Below are 17,781 nucleotides of genomic sequence, written 5' to 3'. Positions count from 1 at the left end.
TTTTGTATTTTAAAAATATTTTTGAAAAAGTTTAATTTTTTTAATTTTTTTATTTATTTCAAATTAAATTTTGATATATTAATATGAAAAATAATTTTTAAAAATAAAAAAATATTATTTTAAAAAACAATTATTCACCTACCACCAAACATCCCGTAAATTACCTGATGGAAACGCAAAAGTGATGGAAGGGTGTTGTTTCTTTTCATGTTATAAAAAGGGTGGGATCGCGTTGTCAGATTGTAGGGTGTCTGTGTGTCACAGCTGAGCTGAGCTGAGCACAGCATTCCATAAGAGAATCCAATGAAGTAGACTCGTGCGGGTGGTTGTGATAATTGTCATCGTAGAGAGAATCTCAATAAATTAATTTCTCTGTTAAACTTAGTCAACTTTTTTCCTTAGTCAACTTTTTAATTCCATATAAAAATTGATTTGGGCAGCTGCATTTATTATGGCTCCATGAAGCTTCAATTATTTCCTTCCATCATTTTTATTCCGTTCATGAATAACAACACCATCAATCGTCTTCTCTGTTAAATTTGTAATCATATATATATCATACTCTAGCTAACAATTCACGAATATTCATAGAATTACAGGGAAATGAGATTTGGTTTGGAAGTTCGGTTACAGAAATATCCGAGATATCATCATAATTATTGTTTTTAAAAATATTTTTTATTTAAAATATATATTTGGAGTATATTTTTTTTTTTAGAAAAACACACAATAAAGTATAAGAAATAACTTATTATAAACTTCTGAGAAGTATAGCTCAACTAATCATGTTTTAGATTTGGTTTTATAAAATAATCAATTTGAGTCCCACAAACCACATAATCACTTGTTATATTACATAGTCGTTAACTTCAAAACTCGTGAGATTAGCCAAGATGCTCCCAAGCTAACCTGAACATTTAGTAACGGAAGTAGGGGGCTGGCAAGGCCCCCCTAAATTTTTGTAACTCTCTTGCTCCGCCCCTGCAAACACTCATGTTTATATATAAAATAATAATAATAACTTATTGTATACTCAATTTTTGTACCAAAAGATAATCAGGAAGCCAATTTAAAGGTTAAATATGAGGTAAGGTTGGCTGGGCCAAGTTATCATCATCTTGCTGGTCTAGCAGACTTTCATCTGTAAACAATCTAATTCTCTATCTGTTTTCATATTAATTAATTGCAAGTCTTTAGAAGCAAGTAATAAGATTCTCGTTTATTTTATTATTATTTTCAGATATGAGTGAGGATTTCCTGCCATTACATCACTAACTAAGCAGTTCTGTCGAGATCTTTTCACGTATGTTGATGATCATATGTCGATCGGTTTCAAAGCCATAGCCGAGATTAACCTTTTGTTCCAGAGTTTATGCAATTTGTTCCTGTTTTTCTTTTCAAAACCAGTGCAGGCTCCATGGATAGGTCTGCAGAAGGCGTGATGGGTATATGATCACTTGCCCTAGATCCATGGCATGATGATGATGAGAGGACTCAGAAAAGAGGCTGGCGGGCAAAGCTTTCGCATTGAGTATGAGCAGATGTTGGAGCTTTTGGGGATAAACAATAGCCAGAATTGAAGGAATATGTGAAGGACGGTCTGCATTCATTAGAAGCCCACCTTCTTCTTTAAATGATAGGTTCCCTTTCACTTTGAGAAACCCTTTCCACATTACCGTGGTCCCTTCTTTGTCCGGCAGCCATGATGATACCTCCTCCATTCCTTCATGTTCGAGTAAGGATTCATGGCCATTTATCTATTTATTAATTCTTCCCAACATCATAGTGGTCTCTCTGGATTAACTTTGACCACCGGCGCCAGATATTTATGAACGTAGCTAGTACACGTTGCAGCAACCACACATCTCCTTCTTCATGCATGGTTTTATGGCTCGATTGTCCCTCGCATTGATCTCATCTTCGAGAGTTGATTTAATTAACAAATTAATTCGTTAAGAAGGTTGTCCTTGAGGTTAATCTCCCCTGTGGCAAGGATTAGTGTACCAAGAACAAAGATAAATACTGTCTTATCAACGGATCATAAATCCTCGCTCTTTTTTTTTTCTTTTTTTTGAGATAGAGCTCCATGCACCATTTTTCCCCTTAAATGTCTACATGATTGACCAATCCTCAATCATTTGATGGGCACAATTATTTGGAAGGAGAGCCTAAGGAAGCAACCTGGAGAGCCATCGCCACAAGAAGAGGAGAAAAGGGTGCTAATTGTGGTGGAAAAATTAATCGCTATATATTTATTTTGCGATAGAAACTAGGATGGATATTTTAATGTCGGATAATACTGGAGATATTTAATTTTTTAATAAAAATTGTTTTTTACTGACTAATGTGAAATTAATCTGTTATATGAAAAATATAGAAACTAGGAGGATAGTTATAGAATGTATTCACTAATAAATATTCAATATCATCACATCATTTAGTAAAATGTTTTTAGTATATCTAACATATTTAATTCCAACACAAATTGGTTCGCTTCCATTTGCAAACAAAAATCAGGGGTGCTATAATTGTAACTGTTGTAGAATTGCAATGGAAAGTGATCTAGAGAGAGAATTATTTTTTTAAAAAAAAATATGATATCAAAATCACTTTATATTAATTTGAAGGTTTGAATCTAAAAATAAAAATATCCGTTATCAAAATCACTTTTCAGATAATTTTAAAGATAACACCTCTCATTAAAAAAAAAAAAAAAAAACTATTAATAAATCCTTTTTATATTAATTTAAAGGTTTGAACCTAAAAATTAAAAAAAAGGTACAACTTATTTATTATAGAGTATTATAAAATTATTTTTTAGATATTACTTAGTAATTTAAATATTTTTTAGTTGAATTATTTTATTGATTAAATGATAGCAAATCTTATTATTTATTTTATCTGATTAAATTAAATATAAATATAAATTTTAAATTTAAAAGTTTTCGCTTCAAAAAAATATATTACATAAAGTAATATAAAAAATTTTATATTTATTTTTTCACACAAAACATGCAGATCATGTATTGAGTGACTGAAATAATTGCAAGATAAAAAGAGAAGATGTCGACACATTGGAATGAGGAGTGACAAAATGGATTTGATTGAATTGTCCTTTGAATTAGCCCTACTATTAAGAGATGGATTGACGTGCTTGTCTATCTCCTAAAGTTGGATTGGATTGGATTGGAGGTGTTCCTTCTTAAATACTCTGATATCACTTTTACTTTTTTTTTTTATTATTATTAATAAGAATATCTGAACGAGTTTTGTACTTTTTAATTAATTTTATAAATTTTAAAATTAATGATTATATAAATCCTCCAATAACTATTTTATTAATAATACAGTGAAAATAAATAATTGGTTCCAAGTTCTTACCACTAGACCACTTACTAGATAATTATAACTTTTATTTTTTATTAATATTAGAGTTAAGGAATTGTTTTAAAACATGTGTCGTTGTTGTTGTGTTTGTTTTTGCATTTAAATAGTATTTTAAAACATTTTAAATTATATTTTTATAATTTTAGATTATTTTAATGGGCTGCTATAAAAATATAAATTTAAAAAAATATCATTTTAATATATTTTTAAATAAAAAAAATATTTAAAAAAACAATCATTAATACAATTTCAAACACAAGCCAAAAGCATCAATCACAATCACGTCCCTATTTTTGCATTGTTACATGTTTTCTAGGATCCGAGGTTTCCTCCCTCTTCCACGATGAAAACGATAATAGGCACTTCCATTGATGGTTTTTGCTTTCCCTTTTATTGCACGAGATTTGTTTCACATTGTGATTCAACTGTTTTTTTTACTTTTAAATTAATTTTTGCATATTTTTTATTGTTTTTTATATATTCATATTAAAAATAAATTTTAAAAAATAAAAAAATATTTTAACAAGTAAAAAAAAACATTTTAAAAATCAATATCATGCTCGAAAACAAACCATAACCTCCATTGCTGAATTAGCAGCAGATATTCACGAACCTAGAGCCCATTATCATCAATTGGGTTTATCTAATAGCATAATTCACGCGTAGCCAATACAAATTATATTTTTGTTTTCTTTTTTAAAAAAACTAAATACTTTATTAGCATCTCATAGTTTGGTGGACCATGAAGGTCTGAGATATTTATGTTTAAACTACATATTATGATCAAATCCTTTGCTTTTAATGATTAAGAACGTTAGCTTTATTTTTTAACTTCTTGAGTTTAATTAAATTTTTAAACAATATTTAAAAAAATAACTTTTTAATAAATCAAATTACTTATTTTTAATTACAGGTAAAACATGCTGGAATCCATGACCCGTAAGTATGTCAAGTTTTTATATATAAAACAAAACCGGTTTTTACTCTTCTATCGGTTATGTGACCACAAAACATAATATTTTTATGGATTAACTACTATAATTACAGGCAAGGAAAGAAATAGATTATAATAACATGCTGGAATTATATAGCTAATGTTTATAATCTCTCGCTGCATAAGAATTAAAGATCAAAGGCATAAACCAGCAAGGATCTCTTTTTTCCTCTTTTACACACAAACGACATGCATGTGTAGATGCAGAATCACAAACTCTATAGTCTTTTTTCCTCTTTTATGCATGTATAATGCAGAATCACAAACTCTAAAGCTCATTTGCAAAAATATTCGAATTTGGATCAATGAGATACTTTTATTTTGCCTCGCCTGTACCATAAATAAATAAAAATGGTCCATATTTCAAAATGGGCTTGTAGAAGGCCTAAGAAATTAACTGCGGCCCTGTTTTCGGGTCCATATTCTTGGAATAGGAAAGCTCTGACTGGACCAAATTAGGGGCCTTCTTTTTGTGAACACGTACAGGAAGGAAAGGGATGGGTGTGGAATAGAAAAGTCCAATTCCATTTCTTTGATGTAATTCATTGACCAAGACTTTGCCGTTTTGGCGTTTTCTGTAAAGCCAGTGAGGTTTTTTAAAAGTCATTATGAGCTTGACTAGTATCGACAGTTTGACTCGGTCAAGCTTTCGTTAGCCTCTTCCTCCCCACCGTATTTGGTCACTGTCTTTGTTTTCATGCTAAAATAATTTATTTTAATATATTGATATTTTAAAAAAATAATAATTAATATAATATTAAATGAGCTCTTATAAGTTAAATAATTTTAAAAATAAAAGATTTTATCCTGTTAAAAGGATATGCATGCCATCCCAAAAAATGCATTAAAAATCATGATAATATAATACGTATCTCAGTTTCTGTTTTAATATTAAATTAAAAACTAAAATAAGGAAAACTAGAAAAAGACAATTGTTTTACTATTCACAGTACTGTTCATACACAGTTCATTATACTGTTTGAGGGGTAGGTTTTATGTACCTTGTAGTTTTCAAATTTTATATTTTTTCTATGAAACTTTATTTCCTTGGCATCCAAGTCGCTAGTAGTTGCGAAAGAAGAGAGAAACGCACCAAAAAGCAAGAGGAGAGAAAAAAAAATTTTTTTTATCAAAATAAATAATAATTTTTTTTAATTATTAATATGAGTGTTTGGCCAGTTTGTGTTTACTTTAACTAATTTTACAGATCCCTAAAATTAATAATTATATAAATTTCCAATAATTATTATATTAGTAATCACATAACTTAAACCTGAAAAAAAAAAAAAAAAAAAATCTTTTAATTTTATGATTTTACTATTAGACGACTTACTGGATGATTAATAACTATTTATTTTAGTTTTACTAGATTTATCATGAAGATGGGAGTTAACAAAGATGTTTGATACCTTAAATTATGCTTGAACAATATATTGAAATTCAAAGTGTTTTAATTTGATTTTAGAGTTTGTAGTGGGGTTATGGAAATTCTTAGGTTTTTTCTTTTATATTTTTTTTCAAAAAATAATAAATTTAAATTTTAAGAATAAAAAACTTCTATCCTAATTCTCTAGTCATGAAATATGGCTGGAAATTGTTTTAATAAAGGAAAAATCGTCTTCAAAACCTATACAAACCTAGGCTTCTTGTTCCTGATGTTCCAAGCCAGGACGGGCATTGTCTGTCCTTTAAGGCGCATATCCAGGCTTAATTCTCTTCGTTCTTTTTTTTAATTGTTTAATTGCTTTAAATTTAATTTTAAAATAAAATTCTCAATTAATAAAATAATTATAATAATATCTTAGAAATCACATGGTGATTCCGTGCTTTTCAAATAAAACTAGATCTTTATATAATAATACTAGCAATTACTCATGACTACTTGATTATATAAGAAGCATTTTTTCAAGACAAATTGCTTATGAATATTCATTAAGAATGAAATATTTATTTTATTATTTTTTTATAGTGAAATTTTTATATTTTTTCCTAAATTAATTATTCTTTTGTTTTCACATATAATTGTATCAAAATTATCAAGACATGATTTTTTTTGTTTAAAAATTTTATATCATGATAAATTCTTATTTAAAAGATCATGTTATTAATAAAATATGCACGGTCTTTGTTAAAATAAAAGGGAAATACAAGAGTTTTAATCAAAGAAATTTTTTTTATGTTACAAATTTAAATAATTAAAGATACATTTTGAAAATGAACTGACGACATCATATGGGTACACAGATCAGTAATTAATTATATATATATATATATATATATATATATATATAGAGAGAGACATAGCAAAGCCAAACACCTGCATTTTTTTTTGTCAATGCATATATATTTTTTAAGTAGGTGTTAGGATCAATTTATGCACACCTTAACTAATTCTAAATACCATGAAATTAATTATTTTTATAATATGAGTATCTGGGTCAGCTTGTATACACCTTAAATAACTTCTATGAATCTTAAAATTAATAATTATGTAAGTTTTCGATGGTTCTGAAATTTACAAGACTCGAATTAATAATATTTAAGAATAAAACTAGAATATAAATAATTAAGTTAAATATGTTTAGAGTTGCAATATATATATATATATATATATATTATTTTATTTTTTTATTTAGATTAACGTGGGTGTCCGGCCAGCTTGCGCGCACCACGACTAATCCCACGGGTCACTAAACGACTATGTAAACCCAGTGGCATATATGACAGCATACACGCCGAGACTTGAACCTAGACCACAGAGGCAAAAAACCTCTTGCTCACCGCTGGGCTTACCACTAGCCTAGATGGTTGCAATATATTTTTCATTGGCTGTGAGGTGGCTAGCCTCACCCATCAGCAACACTGCATCTTGCCTCAGCTAGCAGTGAACTTGATTTTCTTAATGGGGCTTAGGTACCAACCTAGTAACTACAATCAATCAATTAATTATTATTAATTAATTTCTTTGAGAGTGGTTTATTAATCAATCTGTTTTCGGTATGGGTGTTAGAAAGTCAAATGCCACGTGGCTGATCATCGTCTGTCCTAGTCCTACTATTGTGGCCCCCACAGTTTGGGCCACGGGTTTCTTTAAACTTGCCCGTCAAGTGCGTGTCAAGTGTGACTTTGAAGGCTTTCTTTATTATTTTGCTTGGCAGCCCCGTAACCTGACAAATCGCTGCCGACATGCACTCCACTTACCGGCTGGGAACCTGTTATCACCGGTTTTCAAGCCCCCGGATAACCTTTGAATTCCAAAAATGTCTATTAGTGTCGAGTTAAAAATAGAAAAGAAAAGAAAAGAAAACTGAGGTGTTAGGTACTTAGATTATACTTGTCGCACAACAGGGAATTTTTTATTTTATTTAAATTTTAAAATTTTAATTTTTTTTTTTTGTAAGATATTTATTTTATATATGCTTGGAATTTGATTTGATCTATGGTATATTGAACTTAATTATTCATGTATTATTAAATTCTTATGTTTTCATTCATTAAATTGATGTTGTTTTGTCAACTAAGTTTTCTGAATATTGTCTCGTTACTCATAGCAAATTACACTTAAATGATATTCATGGAATGAATAAAAATTATATAAAATTGTTAATATGGCATGTAATCTCTCTGGAATGCTAACTCATGATGTTTCAAAATTCATTAGGTGAAGGAATGAGATTTTTCAGTATTTAAATAATAAGTAATTATATATTCATGTTAATATTATATTTTTTAGAGCTCATATAATAGATGGTTGGTAATAAAAAGTTTAAAACCTATAATTTTTTTTCTCGTTGGGTTTAAAGACCTTTAAATGATAAAGTTAATAATTTTTAGTAAAATATTGCAATAAATAAGATAATGATCTTTAAATTTCAAGAATAAAAGCGTTTTTTTTATGATAAATATTTTGAGAATTAAAATATGAATATCTAGAGAATTAAAATTATTAACTTTATATCCGGATAGTTCAGGAGGTATTTATAATAATTTAACCCAATTATGTGACGGTAAGGTGTGGTTGGACTTTGGAGAGTCATTTTCTCATATTAGCAGTAGTAAAAGATAAATATCTCCCACACAACATTCAATAAGGGACAAAAATCTCTTATACCATATTAACGAGGAATAAATATCTGTTACACAATATTAATATTTTATGGAAATATGGTAAGCCCTTAAAATACTTTTATAAATCTAGAGGTGTAGAGAGATAATTATTAATAACATTGATATTTTATGTTAAAAGTGGTGAAAATAAACAAATGAAGTCTCACGAGTGTATAATGGTTTTTAGACTCATATTCACTTGGACTTGGCACGATACCAAGTCCACAGGCGTCAAGCATGATATCCTGTTAGACTCATATTTGCTTAGACTTAGCACGTAAATGAACTTAGAGATGGTGAGTCTGAACCAGACCCATGTTTGTTTGGGTTCAACACGTAGCTAGACCTAGGAATGTTGGGTCTACCAGCTCGTCAGACCCACATGTATTTGACATCAACATTTAGTTGAATCTAAGGATGTTAGATCTAGTACTTTGTTAGACCCATTTGTATTTGGATTCGGCTTGTAGTTGAATTTAAGGATATTAGGTTTGACAACTCACCAAACTCATATGTACTTAGATTCAATGTGTGGTTAAATATAAGAATGACAAGTCTGTCAACTCGTTAAACTCATGTTTATTTGAGCTCAGCTTGTAACTGTTTCAAGGATATCAGATCTAGTAATTCACTAAGTCTATATGTATTTAGGTTTAATATATAGCTAAACTTAAGGGATTATCTGCTTCAACTCTAGACTATAACATGAAAAAAAATATTAATTAACCATCTAAACTACACCAATGAGGTGGACAATAGTGATAAAAACATTAATTTTCCATCTTGTTTTTACAGGCTTTAATCGTACTAACACAAAACTATTTTATTCATCAATTAAAAGATAGCAAGGATTTTACCTGTAAGTGTGTTTCACTCTCCTTTAAGATTAAGGCAAGCATAAATATACTTTCGGGTCGTGCAGGAAAAATAAATGCGGGCCGTGAGAGTTTGGAAATTAAGGACTCTTGAGAAAAAAATATTGAAAAGCCAGGCAAAATATTTTATAAAGTTAAGAATGTGCGTTGAAGGTGTTTTGAAAGTTGTTTATTGAAAAGTTTGTAATAGGAGTTTTTGACTTTTAAATTGGTTTCAAACATTGTTTTTTTTATTAAAAATTAATGGTACATGTTATAAAATACTTTTTTTCATCCACAGTCCTAATGTTTTTTTAGGTAAAAATAAGTTGAAAAAATAAAATTGTAGGGCCACCCAATCTTTTTGGTGAATTTAGATGGATTATGAGCAGTAGTAGATGAAGAATCGTCTGTCATAACATGCAACGCATTTTCATTTTTTTTTTAAAAAATAGTTAAGGCGGATGAATAAAATTTTAAAAAAGTAAAAAATATAAATGGCCAGGGAGAATGAGCCTGCTCTAGGCCTACACGTCTATGCTTTATTTAAACCCTGGACGTGTTAAGTCACCTAGGCCACATAATTGGGTAGCTTTTTTTTAAAAAAAAATTTTTTTTTTTTAAATTCAATCTTTAAATGTTGTGTTTTTATTGTTTTTTTTTTCAATTTTCTCTTTAAATATTTTATTGATTTTTAATTGATTTTCATGATTTGTTTTAGTTTGCTAAATATGAGATTATTGCAGTATCAAATAAACATTCGAATATTTTATTAGTTCTTGTTTTTTTAAGTTTTGTTTTTATTATCATACAATTAAGTAAAAAATTATTAATTTTTTTTATTAAATCCAATGAAATTCATGATTCAAAGTTGTAGGTTTAGTGGGTTAAGTCACAATCCAATATACTATCATCTCAATATTACAAAAAAAAAAAAGATGTTATGGTGATTTTTTTTAAAAAGTCAGATAAGTTGATTAGATCATATCGAGCTGATTAAAATACTATTCAATTTTAAATATGAGCTAGACGAGAAATTGAATTGGGAGATTTTAAGTTCACCTGCTGAGACAATTTTAATACCAATATTAAACAATTTCTTGCAATTTAGATATTTTTTTACATCATAAAGAATTATATCTAACCTACAACGTGTTACATGTTAGTAAACTAGTGCAATACCTAAACACATTAACCTCATTTGTTTTAAAAAAACACTGTTCATTAGAGGGTGTAATGGTGACTTTGCTTTTCAAACAAAAAAAATTCTTAAAAGTGATTATGGAGTGGGATTGAGGTATTTTCACAATGATCATTAGTTATTATCAAATGGATCAAGAAAAATAAGTTTTTTATGTATTTCAAAAGCATAGTGAAATGACCAAAATATTACTAAAAAAAATATATTAAAATTGACATTTAAGGTTTTTTTTTTTATTTTTTTTTCACAATAATTTTGTTGTTGTTGTTGTTGTTGTTGTTATGTCAACTGTGTGATAATTTAGTATTTGAATAATATAAACAACAATAAAAATAAACAAACATTTGGCACGTGCAATGTACAAAACGATGTGTCCTGCGCCTTCCAAGCAACTCATGGGCTCCTTCTTACTTCCAAAACCCCTCTTCAGTCGTGCCATTGAAAGTGCCACTTCATTGTTTTTTTTGGGACATCATTGTTGACGACACTTTCATCCCCTTTTCTATTTCCTCCCCTAAAACTTGTGCTAGCCATGTAAATTTTTAGAGTTATATTATAATTTATAAGTATTTTCCACTCTGATCCTTATTCTATTGATTTTCTAATTTTTGCTCTTGACTTTTTTGTAAAATTTTGAGTTGTTTTTAGATGCATCCTTTTATCCAAGTTTGCGATGTATTATTTTTTTTAATTTAGTTCTTATTTTTTTTTATTTTTTTCTAGGTCCTTTTGTTAACCTTATTATTCTTTATAATTTTCACTCTATAATATAAAAAAATTGATTTTATTTTTCTATTTTAACGTTGATCCTTATTTTTTTATTGTTTTTTTTGGTCCTTTTGTTAAATTGATCTTTTTTTTTTTGAACTTTCAATAAAAGGCATTTATTTTATATGTCAATTTTGATTCATTTTCTTTTCATTGCCACATATATATATATATATTTGGATTCTTTGTGTAATTAAAATTTTATTTTCAATTTCATCCATGTACATTCAACGTGCTTTTCCCAACTACGATGCTATTTTTTTTATTTCATTTTATTATTTCGTATATAATGAGTTGAGAATTTAGCTATATTATTTGTCTTATTTTGAAAAAAAAGTTATTTTTACTTCATTTCAATAACTTTTTATCATTTTATATTTTCTAATCAAAATAAAATCTGACTTATTTAATTTGATTGGGTCTTTAACTCAAGATGTAAGTTTTTTTTTTATTTTTAAATACATGTGAACATCACTTTTTATATAAAAAAAATAGCTGCACAGGTACAGACCTAGCAAAAAAAAAAAAAAAAAAACCCACTTGCAAACAAAAACGAGCATTAAAAAAAAAACCTAATTGGGTTACAATTTTTTTTTTCCGTTCAAAAAAATATATAGAACACACATTCCAGGAAACTAGTGGCAATACCTGGCCACCATTAACCACGTACACAAGTCTACTTGAAAACAGAAACGAGCATGACCCAAAAAAATAAAAAAAATGATTGCATATAAAAAAGAAATTCATAAAAAAAGAGAGTTCATGCGAAGAAGAAAGAGACAAAAAAACTGAAAAAACGGAGGAAGAAGTTGGCAGGAGAAAGGTCGGGGCAGGTGTCCCAGAAAAAGAGGCAACGTGGAAAGAAGGAGGGTGAGCATATCATGACCCATCCAGGGCCAGCTGAGCTATCGTTTCGTCTCTTGAAAAATAACAACAGAGAGGTCAAGTTGGGGAAAAAAAAAGAAGAAATAAAGAGAAAAAAAACCCCTTCCCCCTTCTCTGAGTTTTATTCTTCTAGAAGAAGTATAGTTATATACTACTTCTGCTTTAACAGCAATAGACTCAATTTCTCCCTCTATCCCCAGTAGATTAAAACCCCCAAAATCTAGGGTTCTGTTTTATCTCTGTCTACACCGGTGAGTATCTTTATCACTTGCTTATTTTAGACTTTTTTTATATTATTAATCGTACAGTTAGTTAGTTGCACGGTTCGTTTCTTGAATTTAACTGATTTTCTCTCTTGAATTCCATTTGCTTGATTTGTTTTTTTTTAGGAAATCTTTATTCGGGTTTCTTCTTGTTTGGTTGCTAAGAAAGTTTGGGGTTTTTGGTTCAACGGCAGAGAAATTGAGATAGATACCGGTGCTGGTTATTATCCTTGAGAAATGTAGTAGAACTAAAAGTTTGTACACTTTTTAGGTTAATATTGAAACACTTTTTAGCCAGGTAGAGGTTTTGATTAAAGCTAATTGATTTTTGATGAGAGGGAAAAACTTGGTTTTATCAGTATTTAAACATTTTTTATTAAGTGTATGGAAAATGTGTTTAGCTCAATTGATATGCTGAAATACCAATTAAGAAATCCACCTTATCAGTCTATTGTTTTTTCCCTCGTGGTGCTGTGGTTTTATCACTTTTGACGGGTGAATCTTTAATTAATAATATTAATATTGTCGCTTGAGCATGAAGTAAATCTGCCAGATCATTCTGTGTTTTGAGTTTGATGACGAAAGCTCTTCATGTCCATGTTATTGGTCCTGCTTCATCCAGAAGTTTAGTATTGAAATAGAGTCTGATATTTTATCGCTTCTTTTTTAAGGCAAGGCAAATTGCATCTTTATTTTTCTCTATTCGTGCTTTTAGGTGGACAGTGAATGTGTTACCGCGTAGAATGACCATCTGCAAAGTATCTATCCTCCACTCTTCTCTTCTTGAGCATCTCTGTCATATTTGCTTGTAATATTCCTTTTTTTTTCAAGTTTTGTTTCACGTAGCACGTTTACTATATGAATTTCACCTGCTACCATTACATTCTTCTTGTGCCTGGTTAGGAAAGCAAGAACTAATAAATTAACTTTTTGAAGGTATGCAGTCAAAGCCTGAAAAAACTAAGGTGCCAGAACCCAATCCGAGTGACATTCAAGAATATACAGTTCACTCGGAACCTTGGTGGCGCAATATAGGTTATAGCTCCATGCCTCGTGCCATGACTGGTGGAAATGCATCCAACTCAGAAGGACATAATGGTTCTGAATCAAATGATGACCAGTCTCTGTCGAGTGGTAGGCTTAATGAGGAAGATGCTGATGCTACCAAAGATTCCCAAGCCACTGCATCATCCCAATTAGGTGCTGCTAACTACTTTCTTGCACAAAGTGCATTAGGACTATTTGCTATTGCATAAACTCTATGCTTAAATGTTTTAGCAATTGCTTCGTTCTGACATTTCTCAGCTCATTTTTTTTTCCATGCCTCTGTGGCTAGCTTTTATCACTTTAGATTTACAAATTTTGACATCATTTGTTTTTTAAATCATGCTTCTTTCAACATGGTAGATGAAAACCAGATGTTCTCCATGTCTGTAAATCAACTATATAGGTGCTATCTAATTTCTATCGATGCTAAATTTGACTCAAACATATGTGGCATAGGCCACGGGTATCACATTTTGGATGAAGAGTAATATTCCTTTGTGAGCACAAATGTATCCATTTGGCCTTGTTCTGTCAATGCACAGTTCCTTGTTCACAAGGAAAGAGACACAGCATACTGGTTCAGTGCTAATTAGGCATTTTTTTTTCCATTAATGCTTATCAGGGAATCATGGACATTTGCAAAATCTTCAGGGTCTTGTGTCTGGTATGACTACAATGCACAATGGCCTCTCACAATCTCCACAGTTTGAGCTTGTTAGTCACTCTATTGTAAGTTCTCATTCCTTCCATCCACAAAGTATCTTGTCTTCCAAGCTTCTTGTATCTTGCTGATTGATTCATATGTAGACCGTAGACACTATATATTTATAGAATCCATCTTTACATGCCATTGGAAGAGATTTCTATTTTCTGGCATTTCTTCTGCAGGCATGTGCATCAAACCCATACCAGGATGCTTATTATAGTGGAATGATGGCTTATGGACATCAGCCTTTGGTATGTAAGCTTAACACTTCCTTGCCATATTCTTGCAGTCATATCTTGATAGTTTAAGGAATTACCTGTGGATATATATGTGATATTCTCTGTTCATTCATTACTCCCAAGACAAAATTCATAGGTCCTTGGAAAAATGGTAGGTTTTTTTTGCAAGTCAAAATCACCAAGAGATTTTACACCTTAAACTTTACATTGGTGAAGGAATTCTTAATTCATTTAGCTAAATTAAAGTTTGGTATCTCCATTCTGTGGGTTTTGGAAGATATGGTCTATTGGATTGTTCTAGAGTAACCATGTCCTGGTCAGAAAAATAAGTTTTTATTTATAACTCTTGAATTATTTAGATGAAAAGGAGAGATGTGAGTTCTATTTGTGTGGGAAATGCAAAAAATGAAAGCCAAAAGATTCTTTCATGGTGCACTTTGCATGTTCTCCAGAGTTCAAAGGGTTAAGTTTGGCAATGCACTCATTTTTTCCAATGTCTCTTAAATTTTAGCTCTTTTAATTCGGAGGGTGTGGCCTGTGGCCTGTCCTGTCCTATTTTATTTTTCATTTTGTCAACAAATTAACAAACGGGGAATACTTCAACATGTCTAGACCTATTCCAGTGGTCTGTCTTTTACCGTTATTTAAAATAAAAAGGGATGCTTTTGCAGACCTCCGATTCATGAAACTCATGGAAGGATAACTTATTCCGCTAGGACTGCTTTTCTCTGGGAAGTTGTAAATGTACTTTCTTTCTTGGTTGGGGAAGTATGTGAGGATGTATTGACATTTTTGCCCAATTGACAAAATTTTGTTAGTGGCACACATTTGATGTTCTAACAAAGAAAAGGAAAAGAAGAAGAAGCAAACTTCTCACCTGATTCTAGATAATTACAGGAGTGAGACCTTAATAAACTGTAATTATGACATGCTTATTATCTGCATCCAGTAAGTAAGGAGGAAGTCAGATTCACTAGCAATCTGTTGGGATATTTACCAATATGCTCATCACCTGCTGCGAACAGAAATCAGAGTTCTCTGTGTGTGTGTGTGTGTGTATTTGCTTAATTAATTTGTTTCGTGTGTTCAAAACATGGAATGTTATAGACTTTTAATGGAATAGATATAATCATTCAATGGTCAGGTTTATCCGCAATTTGTTGGAATGCCACATGCCAGAATGCTTTTGCCCCTTGAGGTGGCTCAGGATCCTGTTTTTGTAAATGCCAAACAATACCCAGGGATTATTAGGCGAAGAGAACAACGTGCAAAAGCAGAGGTTGACAAGAAGCTGATAAAAGCTAGAAAGGTAAATTCAAACAGCCAAGTTGGGATATTCTGTCTCATTTCTTTCCTCTGATTGTCTTTTGCTGTTAGATGATATGCTAATATTTTTTATTGCACATATAATGCCAGACGTACTGATTAACTTCGTCTTGTTTATCTCTTCAATGCAATTATTAAGCTTGCAGTTTGTATCATTTAGTTAACAAGTTCCATGTTAAATCTCTCACTTTAGTAATGTCAAGTTAGGCACCATGATTATATTCCACCGATCATTTTAGTTCTTAAGAATTGTCCTGAGGAGGCTTCGAGTTATTTTACAGTTGACCAAGAACTGTAAAAATCTAATACGTTGCACTTAGTCTCCTTAAATTGGTAATGACCATGCAAGGGTACTTCTTTCTAAGTGGATGAGATTTTTCTCCTTTTTTAGTACATAATCCCCATAGAAATCCTGGTACAATGTTTTATAAATGTTTTATGGGTGATAGATTGAGAAAGTTGCTAGCTCCTGCTTTGTCTGAAATATTTAACATGCTGTCAAACTAGTGATACTCTCCCTCTCCCTCTCTCCCTCTTATATTCTTCAGCCATATCTTCATGAATCTCGGCACCGGCATGCTATGAGAAGGGAAAGGAGTTCTGGAGGACGTTTTGCGAAGAAAACTGGTGATGATGGTTCAAAGAACACATCCGAAGGCAAGCTCAATGGTTCTGGTCCGGTCCATGCATCTCAGTCACGGAGTTCATCAGGTTCAGAACTCTTGCCCTCTGACTCTGTTGAAACTTGGAATTCCTCTGATGGTCAAAAGGAAGCAAGAGAGTCCCAAGTGGATGACACTTTTGAAGCTCATGACTATGTAAATAGAGGTGGCCACTATCAAAAACACAGTGGCTTGCAATCCTCCGCATACGGCTCGTACCTGGGTGACAATGAGGATGGAGACCGTTCAGGTGAAAATGAGGACGAAGACTGTCCAGGCCAGCAACTGGGGAACCAGGCCAAACGAAGGTTTTTTGGCCCACAGTGAACCCAGCATGTTAAGTGGATGCCAAGGTGGAGGGTCCAATTCTCGCAAGTAGCGAAACTTGAATCCTCTCTCTTATCAGGCAACCACGCACTTGGCAATATATATTGCCAGGCGGCAAATCATTCTTGGCTTTTTCTTTTTCTTGCTTGTGGCTTGAACAGGGTGAAGGAGATGATGAATCCGTGGGTGGCTTCTTTTGTCTGCCAAAGCTTCGCGTGCATCATTATTCTCACTCTCTCTCTCTCTTCTTTTTCCTGTGTACATAGAACTGTCAAGGAAACTCGAGTAGAAGTAGTCTCTGGTTAGATTTTAGCCTATCAGCACTCTTGTTTAACGGATAGACTGTCTTGTTTGACGATTTCTTTTCACTTGCAATTCGATGTGGCACTGGTTTGATTCTACAATGCGCGTAACTTGTACAACCTCAATCAGAGGTCTAAACCTTCTTTAGGGATACTCTGTTGAAGTCCCTGTCTCGGCCAAAAGCATGAGCTAACACAAGAGATTCCTTCATCTAGGATAAGTCTGGGGAGTTTGGAAAGATAGTAGCAATTGCTTTTTAAAATTGTTTTTTATTTTAAAATATAATAAAGTAAATTTTTTTATTTTTTTAATTTTTTTTTGATATCAGCATATTATAATAATTTAAAAATATTAAAAATATATTAATTTAAAATAAAATAAAATAAATATTTTTTATTTTTTAAAAACACTTTAGAAATACAATGCAAAACGCCGACTAGTCAGTTGGCATGGTATTTATTTACACTTTATATATGACCACCTGTTAATTCTGTGATCCGTCTTTGAGAAATACAAGAGTGAGAGGATCATAACAAAACTCGATATAAAGGATCATAACACTTTATAAATAGCATCTCAAGTTACTCGATATAACTTCGGCCTTGTGTCTATTGGGTTGTGGGAAGATGATGAGCCCAGCAATGAATGCAGATAGAGAGAGATAGAGAGAGAGAGGTAGGTTAGCAGAGACTCGGATGAACCATGATAGTGC

At 31.2% G+C, this 17,781-nt stretch overlaps 1 protein-coding gene across 5 annotated transcripts; it reads left to right on the top strand.

Annotated features, from left to right (window-relative positions):
- Nucleotides 1–12,080: 12,080 nt before the first annotated feature.
- Nucleotides 12,081–17,170, top strand: LOC118035138 (nuclear transcription factor Y subunit A-1). 5 transcript variants are annotated; one of them, XM_035040644.2, is made up of 7 exons: nucleotides 12,081–12,447; nucleotides 13,175–13,217; nucleotides 13,396–13,659; nucleotides 14,129–14,235; nucleotides 14,395–14,463; nucleotides 15,596–15,760; nucleotides 16,326–17,170. In XM_035040644.2, the coding sequence occupies exons 3-7, from the start codon at nucleotides 13,398–13,400 to the stop codon at nucleotides 16,764–16,766; spliced, it is 1,044 nt and encodes a 347-aa protein (XP_034896535.1). In that variant the 5' UTR covers nucleotides 12,081–12,447; nucleotides 13,175–13,217; nucleotides 13,396–13,397; the 3' UTR covers nucleotides 16,767–17,170. The 5 variants fall into 5 exon arrangements, with proteins under 5 accessions (XP_034896535.1, XP_034896534.1, XP_034896533.1 ...); XM_035040643.2 differs by having other exon boundaries at nucleotides 13,175–13,267; XM_035040645.2 differs by having other exon boundaries at nucleotides 12,083–12,447; nucleotides 13,175–13,267; nucleotides 13,404–13,659.
- Nucleotides 17,171–17,781: the final 611 nt, after the last annotated feature.

Source organism: Populus alba, chromosome 9, assembly GCF_005239225.2.
Source record: "Populus alba chromosome 9, ASM523922v2, whole genome shotgun sequence".
Lineage (NCBI taxonomy): Eukaryota > Viridiplantae > Streptophyta > Magnoliopsida > Malpighiales > Salicaceae > Populus > Populus alba.
The sequence above is the reverse complement of the archived record's forward strand: the minus strand, read 5'-3'. Positions and strand labels throughout refer to the sequence as shown.